This window comes from Abramis brama (assembly GCF_963993115.1).
Source record: "Abramis brama genome assembly, chromosome: 12".
NCBI lineage: Eukaryota > Metazoa > Chordata > Actinopteri > Cypriniformes > Leuciscidae > Abramis > Abramis brama.
The window spans coordinates 643,862-653,861 of NC_139974.1; the positions used below are offsets into that span (position 1 = coordinate 643,862).

The 10,000-nt window shown below is 42.0% G+C and overlaps 1 protein-coding gene across 4 annotated transcripts in view; it reads left to right on the forward strand.

Moving 5' to 3' along the window:
- Positions 1-10,000, forward strand: part of syngap1a (synaptic Ras GTPase activating protein 1a) — a 75,242-nt gene that overhangs the window by 33,026 nt on the left and 32,216 nt on the right. For all 4 annotated transcript variants that reach the window (XM_084131606.1, XM_084131608.1, XM_084131607.1 and 1 more), the window contains 3 exons: positions 4,035-4,156; positions 5,287-5,440; positions 6,422-6,520. In XM_084131606.1, the coding sequence (XP_083987732.1) occupies positions 4,035-4,156; positions 5,287-5,440; positions 6,422-6,520 (375 nt within the window). The remainder of the gene's footprint in view (positions 1-4,034; positions 4,157-5,286; positions 5,441-6,421; positions 6,521-10,000) is intronic.

Below are 10,000 nucleotides of genomic sequence, written 5' to 3' on the forward strand. Positions count from 1 at the left end.
ATTGAAATGGAGAAACCCACCCAAATTAACTTCGGTTAAACAGGCGTATGATAATTTGGGTAAATGTGTAAGCTACATATGCTTTTATAATAAATTGTCTATCTATCTATCTATCTATCTATCTATCTATCTATCTATCTATCATAATAATGTATGATTTGCAAAAATGAAAACTGCTGCTTCTGTGTAGATGAGAGAATCAAAGTGTATGCGCGTTGTGCACACGCTACATTGATTATGGCCAAGCATGCGCCCTTAAATTAGCATATGAATAACATGCACAACGCGCCACTGACTTTAAACTATTTTTTCCTGGTTAGTGGCGCAATTGTTTTCTAAACCTGCAAAATAGCATGAAGGAACGTTTGCGCCGGAACACGCCTCCTTTTTTGCGCTGAACCGCCCAGGGAGCGCAAGTTCATTCCCTAGTTTAGCGACGTGCTTCTGTGGAGGGAAAAGCGCGCTTTGCGCGGGTGCAAAATAGGAATGAAACATGCGTCGGTGTACAAAGTCAATTGCGCGGGGTGCAAGATAGGGCCCCATATCTGTTTCATAATCGTTAGAAAGACAAGTGGTTTTATGAATCTTTGTTTTTGTTAAATCTGTTTAAAACATTTGAACCACGAATGATGATGTGGAACACAACGACTCAGCTCACACACATATGCTAAATTATGCAAACGTTATTTTTCTCAATGTTATCAACATCCAGTTTTTTACATGTTTTAAAAATGTTTTTTCAGTAACACTTTACAATAAGGTTCATTAGTTAACATTAGTTATTATTATTATTTTTATTAACTAAGATTAATAAATACTGTAACAAATGTATTGCTCATGGTTAGTTTATGTTAGTTATTAGTTATTTTCCTTTCACTCTGAACTGCTTCTGCATTTGAGTCGTCATGGAATCCTCAAGTGAAAGTGCTGCATGAATATACAATATTATCATTATAAAGCCACTGTACGATATTATCACGACTCTAAAGCCACTGTACGATATTATCACGACTCTAAAGCCACGGTACGATATTATCACGACTCTAAAGCCACTGTACGATATTGTCACGACTCTAAAGCCACTGTACGATATTGTCACGACTCTAAAGCAGCCACTGTACGATATTGTCACGACTCTAAAGCCACGGTACGATATTGTCACGACTCTAAAGCCACTGTACGATATTGTCACGACTCTAAAGCCACTGTACGATATTGTCACGACTCTAAAGCCACGGTACGATATTGTCACGACTCTAAAGCCACGGTACGATATTGTCACGACTCTAAAGCCACGGTACGATATTGTCACGACTCTAAAGCCACTGTACGATATTGTCACGACTCTAAAGCCACTGTACGATATTGTCACGACTCTAAAGCCACGGTACGATATTATCACGACTCTAAAGCCACGGTACGATATTATCACTCTAAAGCCACTGTACGAAATTGTCACGACTCTAAAGCCACTGTACGATATTATCACGACTCTAAAGCCACTGTACGATATTATCACGACTCTAAAGCCACTGTATGATATTATCACTCTAAAGCCATGGTACGATATTATCACGACTCTAAAGCCACTGTACGATATTATCACGACTCTAAAGCCACGGTACGATATTATCACTCTAAAGCCACTGTACGAAATTGTCACAACTCTAAAGCCACGGTACGATATTATCACGACTCTAAAGCCACTGTACGATATTATCACGACTCTAAAGCCACTGTACGATATTATCACGACTCTAAAGCCACTGTACGATATTGTCACGACTCTAAAGCCACTGTACGATATTGTCACGACTCTAAAGCCACTGTACGATATTGTCACGACTCTAAAGCCACTGTACGATATTGTCACGACTCTAAAGCCACTGTACGATATTGTCACGACTCTAAAGCCACGGTACGATATTGTCACGACTCTAAAGCCACGGTACGATATTGTCACGACTCTAAAGCCACTGTACGATATTGTCACGACTCTAAAGCCACTGTACGATATTGTCACGACTCTAAAGCCACTGTACGATATTGTCACGACTCTAAAGCCACGGTACGATATTATCACGACTCTAAAGCCACGGTACGATATTATCACTCTAAAGCCACTGTACGAAATTGTCACGACTCTAAAGCCACTGTACGATATTATCACGACTCTAAAGCCACTGTACAATATTATCACGACTCTAAAGCCACTGTACGATATTATCACGACTCTAAAGCCACTGTATGATATTATCACTCTAAAGCCATGGTACGATATTATCACGACTCTAAAGCCACTGTACGATATTATCACGACTCTAAAGCCACGGTACGATATTATCACTCTAAAGCCACTGTACGAAATTGTCACGACTCTAAAGCCACGGTACGATATTATCACGACTCTAAAGCCACTGTACGATATTATCACGACTCTAAAGCCACTGTACGATATTATCACGACTCTAAAGCCACGGTACGAAATTGTCACGACTCTAAAGCCACGGTACGATATTATCACGACTCTAAAGCCACTGTACAATATTATCACGGCTCTAAAGCCACTGTACGATATTATCACGACTCTAAAGCCACTGTATGATATTATCACTCTAAAGCCATGGTACGATATTATCACGACTCTAAAGCCACGGTACGATATTATCACGACTCTAAAGCCACTCTACGATATTATCACGACTATAAAGCCACTGTACGATATTATCACGACTCTAAAGCCACGTTACGATATTATCACGACTCTAAAGCCACTGTACGATATTATCACGACTCTAAAGCCACGGTACGATATTATCACGACTCTAAAGCCACGGTACGATATTATCACGACTCTAAAGCCACTGTACGATATTATCACGATTATAAAGCCACTGTACGATATTATCACGACTCTAAAGCCACTGTACGATATTATCATGATTATAAAGCCACTGTACGATATTATCATGATTATAAAGATATTATCATGACTCTAAAGCCACTGTACGATATTATCACGACTCTAAAGCCACTGTACGATATTATCACGATTATAAAGCCACTGTACGATATTATCACGACTCTAAAGCCACTGTACGATATTATCACGATTATAAAGCCACTGTACGATATTATCACGACTCTAAAGCCACTGTACGATATTATCATGATTCTAAAGCCACGGTACGATATTATCACGACTCTAAAGCCACGGTACGATATTATCACGACTCTAAAGCCAAGATATGATATTATCACGACTCTAAAGCCACTGTACGATATTATCATGATTCTAAAGCCACGGTACGATATTATCACGACTCTAAAGCCAAGATATGATATTATCACGACTCTAAAGCCACTGTACGATATTATCATGATTCTAAAGCCACGGTACGATATTTTCCTTCCTTGTATTTTAGACTTATTTTTAATAGAATTTACAGTTGTCATATAAAAATAAATGCACTTTGGCTAACTTTCTGTCAAGATTCTCTCAAAGTTCTTCCAGTAACGTTAATAGAAAGTTTGTTCAAATTTATCTGGTCAGCACTAAAAAATTGTTCATGGATTTTTTTTTCTGAAACGTTTTAGTTCATCTAACATTTGTAATGTTTCTATTTGTTTCAAAATGTTCAGAGAACATTCAAAAGTAACGTTCACATAATGTTTGAAGAATGATACAATGGAACGTTTCCTTAACGTTCACATAACCAAGAGAAAAGTTCAGAAATAACATTTTTAGAATGTCTCAGATCATATTTTTGTTAGCTGGGCAAGTCAGTTGCGAGTTCCATTTCATGCTGACTTTAATAAGAGTTTAAGCATGTGCTAAAAGTGCTCTGAGCTGATGTTTGAGTCACACACACACACACACACACACGTATGCAGCGTCGCGTGGGCAGCATCTGCAGTGACTCACGGTGCAGGAACATCATCTCTGGCTCACGTCGCCCTCTAGTGGAGATCCTCCACCATCACACACTACAATAATAGCATGGAAATGAGTGTGTGTGTGTTTGTGTTCGCAGAGTTTTCTAAGTCGTCGTCTGAAAGGATCAATTAAACGAGCAAAGAGTCAACCCAAACTCGACCGCACAGGAAGCTTTCGCCACATGATTCTCCCACGATTCCGCAGTGCTGACCAGGAGAGGTATATACACACACACACTGCAGCAGATACAGTGACTCACACTCCCATTGTGCCTCAGTGAGTCACAGCACATATAGAAAACTCTGTCTGTCAACTAGAAATATATTTTGCATGTACTCCTATTATGTGCACGAAAAACTATTACAATTAATTGGATGAAGCCACACCCACCAAAAATGAGTCAATGGAGAGAAAAACGTATATTTATTTACAAATTGGAACATATGGCTGCCCAACTCCAACTGAAAGTGGACATTTTCATACAAAGGTGGACACCTATAAGTACATATATTGAGGCATTCAGGGTAAACTGATTGGTGTGAAACTTTTACGTATTCCCTGTTGTATTAAAGGGGTTGTTGATTATGATTTCACTTTTCTAACTTTAGTTAGTGTGTAATGTTGCTGTTTGAGCATAAACAACATCTGCAAAGTTATGACGCTCAAAGTTCAAAGCAAAGGGAGATATTTACTTATAAAGAAATCGTTTTTTAAGGACTACAACAAACGGCTGGTAGGAACTACACAACATTCCTCCCGGGTTAGTGATATCACCAACCCTAAAATTTACATAAACCCCGCCCCCAGGAAAACGCTGTCGATGTTGTAGTCCAGCACATTTGTGAGTTCAAGCTCAAGCTGTCGCATCCGTCTTTTCTCATGTAATACAGTACGAAACACAAATGCAATAGTATGTCACTCATGTTATATGTCTTACAACAGTTCCCACATGAGCGATTTATAGATTATCATGACAGAACATGTTAATCAATGACTTGAAGATAGTTAACTCCACATCAGCAACATAAATTCACCAACTAACCATTCAGAAATGTCCTGTTGCTTCTACATGTTGTAACATGCTGTATTTTGAGCTCAAACTTCAAATACAGACTCTGGAGATAACAGAGACTTATTTTACATATTGTAAAAAGGGGCATTATACCACCCCTTTAAAAAAAATTTTTTTTTCATTTTACTATTGTATAGTGTTTTATGTATTTTCTTTTTCACTTTTTCTATTTCTGTATCTCTTTTATTTGGGCCACTGTTGTTGTCAAGGAATGTTTAGTTGGTTGTTGTAGTTTGTTAAAATGTATTAAAAAAAAGAAAACTCTGTGTGTGTGCAGGACGCGCCTCATGCAGAGCTTTAAGGAGTCGCACTCGCACGAGTCTCTGCTGTCTCCCAGCAGTGCTGCCGAGGCCCTGGACCTCACGCTGGATGAGGACGCCGTCATCAAACCCGTGCACTCCAGCATCCTCGGACAGGAGTACTGCTTCGAGGTGTGTGTGCGTCTCAGTTAGTGCTGCAATCACAAAACTCACGGTTCGGATCATTTACGTTTTTTTGAGCCACGGATCAGATAATTTTTCAGAGCAGCAAAAAAAAAAATATATATATATATATGTGACCCTGGACCACAAAACCAGTCACAGGGGTCAATTTTTTAAAATTGAGATTTATACATAATCTGAAAGTTGAATAGATAAGCTTTCCATTGATGTATGGTTGGTTAGGATAGGGCAATATCTGGCTGAGATACAACTATTGAACATCTGGAATCTGAGGGTGCAAAAAAATCTAAACATTGAGAAAATCTCCTTTAAAGTTGTCCATTTATGTTTGCGATTGTGCTGCAAGTTCGAAGTTCAAACATTATTAAAAACAAGTGAACAGTCAGTAATAAAATTATAACAAATAACAAGCAGAGATGAATACTAAATAACAATGTTAAAGTCTAACAGTAGTATTCAGGCACAGAAATTAATAATTAAGCCTAAATGTAAAATAAGTGTAGTTTTTCGCTGTAGAAATTAAATATAGTTTCATCTTTGTTAAAGCTGTATTTTGTTGTTTTATTAACATTAATGACACAGACGACAGCAGGAATATTAGGCTGCTGTCTGAAGACTGAATAAACTGACAAACATCCGTTTCATTCTCAACTGTTCACTTATGACAGAAACATTTATATTTTATACAATTTATTGATTTAAATCAAGTTTTATTTATTTTAAATAAATGTTTTTGTTTACTTACTGTTTATTACATCGAATTGTATTTATTTTAGTATATTTATTATTATTTTATAGCCTATTTATTTTTATTTAATCGATTTTTATTTATTTTAATCATGTTTTATTTTAATAATTTTTTATAGATGACAATCAGACTTGTTCCTTGAATCAGGTTATTTGATTGCGAGGATCCCTGGCTCACATACACACACACACACACACACACACTAACTCTCTGTGCTCCAGGTGACGACGGCGTCCGGCACCAAGTGTTTCGCGTGTCGCTCCGCCGCCGAGAGGGACAAATGGATCGAGAACCTGCAGCGCGCCATCAAACCCAACAAGGTACCGCAGCGTTTCATACGGGCTTTCGCATCGAGGAACCGTTTCATCGTTCCTAGAACTATAAGCGGAAGTACCCGGGTGTCGGCGTGTTCGCACCGTAGGAACTAGGAACAATTTTAGTTCTAGGAACTCCTTTTGGAGGAACTAATTTACTCCTACTTCAGAGTCGGTCTAAACCAGCACTATAGGAACTATCCGTGACGTTAGTGTTCGCTGATTGGCTGAACGCATACGAAACACCAGCACCCGCCATTTTAAAAAAAGCACACAGATTATAGCCTATATATTTACTAGGGGTGACCCCAAATAGTCGAAGATTCGATGCTTCGATTGGAGGAGCCTGATTCGACTACCGATCTCACGGTCGAATCTTCGCAGAGGTGTTATGAAACGAGGATCATGCCACTTTGGCTATATGAGGGCGCTCAATGTCTGATTTCACATAGAACTACCGGTTTTCTGTCAATACGTTAATATTCAGCCTATTATGATAATGCTGTATATAAAAATGTGCAAAGAAATAAGCTTTTAATAAATATTTTTTAACGTGCGTGAATAAATCCAAACACCCGCGTCCGCGTGACAGATTTAAGTTTCACTTTCAATCCGTAACCGACAGAGGAGCGTCTTGGCGGCAAGGATTTAAATCTTTAAAATAACAATGTCTGGGTTAAGAAAATATAAAGTGTGGATGTACACCGTCAGAAAGGATATTCTCCAAGGCTGGATTTAGCATCAGGAAAACCATGATCGCACTTTTGCCGGCCAACGTTAACACGTTTCACGTTAGAATGTATTTTATCCGCGCGCACAATTTGAAAAGACTCCAACGGACACAGACAGACTGAAAGACTGGATTTGTTCTCTCGATCAGGTACTGTAGGGTACAAGTGATTTCAAAACTTTTCAGCCGGTTCTAATTTGATTTTTGGATGCTGTGAGTGTGAACATTTTTAGCTAAAAAGACTGCCACTCCAGTTTAGCATTTATTGTTGTTTCTGCAGTTAAAAAGACAAAGTTGAAAATTCTGGCTACTATCGTTATTTTAATAATTTCTTTATTTTTATTGTATTTATTGATCTGTCAGGGTTATCTAATCTAACTATTTGTGGCTTGTGTTTTGAATATATGTTCCCCTGCACTTTAGGCATTTTGCACACATTTGCTCATCTATGATTCTGATTTATTTCGTTTTGTATTTTTATTTATTAGAAAGGTATATTCTGTTCTAATTTAATTTAGTAAATTAATTGTTTATTTTTTCGGTTTATCGATGTTGTGGTGTATAGATCCTGCTCGCACAGGTAATTTAGCCGATTTAATTTGATTTGTATGTGAAATGCAAATCCTGTCTGTGGCCTTTCTGGAGGGAAATCCATAAATTTATGTTATTTCTTAGTTTTATTGATCCAAAATGTTTTTATACATTTTCTTCTATATCTTTGTGTGATTTTCTGTACATCGCGGCTTTGAAATGTTAAAGCCCCGCCCCCAGCCCCACCCCCATCCCCATCCCCATCCCCATGATTCGACTATTAGTCGACTATAAGCAAGACATGACGATTCTGATTCGACTATGAAAATCCATAGTCGGGGACACCCCTAATATTTACTCCAGAAACTAACTCTACAAACATGTAAAACAGTGATAGATGAGCCCCTTAACATTTACACTGAGCAGAAAATTTGACGCGACTTTGAGGAAACCAAGAGAAACATGATTGGACATCAACCACATGGCATTCAACCATTAATTCTCGGGGAACCATCCTGGTGGCTAGTTCCTATAACCTTAGTTCTACCAGAAAGACTCAGGAGGCAAAATAACGTAGCAAAAGCATAAATGTATTAACAGTCCAGCAAGCAAGTATTTATAAAGTTCTTTGGCATAGGCCCCGTCCGTAGCTCACAATCCGAGGGTAACAGAATCTGCATTTTCTGCCTGAAGACGAAGGTAAACCCGGTAGATCCCCGGTAGACCCCCGGGGAGGTGTGGAAAGATGAAGGACCCCGGGGAGGTGTGGACAGATGAAGGACCCCTGGGGAGGTGTGGGCAAATGAAGGACCCCCGAGGAGGTGTGGACAGATGAAGGACCCCCGAGGAGGTGTGTACAGATGAAGGACCCCCGGAAAGTTGTGTGGACAGATGAAGGACCCCCGGGGAGGTGTGGAAAGATGAAGGACCCCGAGGAGGTGTGTGGACAGATGAAGGACCCCCGGGGAGGTGTGGAAAGATGAAGGACCCCGGGGAGGTGTGGACAGATGAAGGACCCCTGGGGAGGTGTGGACAAATGAAGGACCCCCGAGGAGGTGTGGACAGATGAAGGACCCCCGGAAAGTTGTGTGGACAGATGAAGGACCCCCGGGGAGGTGTGTGGACAAATGAAGGACCCCCGGGGAGGTGTGGACAGATGAAGGACCCCGGAAAGTTGTGTGGACTGATGAAGGACCCCCGGAAAGTTGTGTGGACAGATGAAGGACCCCCGGGGAGGTGCGGACAGATTAAGGACCCCCGGGGAGGTGTGGACAGATGAAGGACCCCCGGGGAGGTGTGGACAGATTAAGGACCCCTGGGGAGGTGTGGACAGATGAAGGACCCCCGGGAAGTTGTGTGGACAGATGAAGGACCCCGGGGAGGTGCGGACAGATGAAGCACCCCGGGGAGGTGTGGACAGATGAAGGACCCCGGGAAGTTTTGTGGACAGATGAAGGACCCCGGGGAGGTGTGGACAGGTGAAGCACCCCGGGGAGGTGTGGGGAGGTGCAGACAGATGAAGGACCTCCGGGGAGGTGTGGACAGGTGAAGCACCCCGGGGAGGTGTGGGGAGGTGCAGACAGATGAAGGACCCCCGGGGAGGTGTGGACAGATGAAGCACCCCGGGGAGGTGCGTACAGATGAAGGACCCCCGGGGTGGTGCGGACAGATGAAGGACCCCCGGGGAGCTGTGGACAGATGAAGGACCCCTGGGGAGGTGTGGACAGATGAAGGACCCCTGGGGAGGTGTGGACAGATGAAGGAACCCCTGGGGAGGTGCGGACAGATGAAGCATCCCGGGGAGGTGCGGACAGATGAAGGACCCCTGGGGAGGTGTGGACAGATTAAGGACCCCTGGGGAGGTGTGGACAGATGAAGGACCCCAGGAAGTTGTGTGGACAGATGAAGAACCCCGGGGAGGTGCGGACAGATGAAGGACCTCCGGGGAGGTGTGGACAGGTGAAGCACCCCGGGGAGGTGTGGGGAGTTGCGGACAGATGAAGGACCCCCGGGGAGGTGTGGACAGATGAAGGACCCCCGGGGAGGTGTGGACAGATGAAGCACCCCAGGGAGGTGCGTACAGATGAAGGACCCCCGGGGTGGTGCGGACAGATGAAGGACCCCCGGGGAGCTGTGGACAGATGAAGGACCCCTGGGGAGGTGCGGACAGATGAAGGACCCCTGGTGAGGTGTGGACAAATGAAGGACCCCCGGGGAGGTCTGGA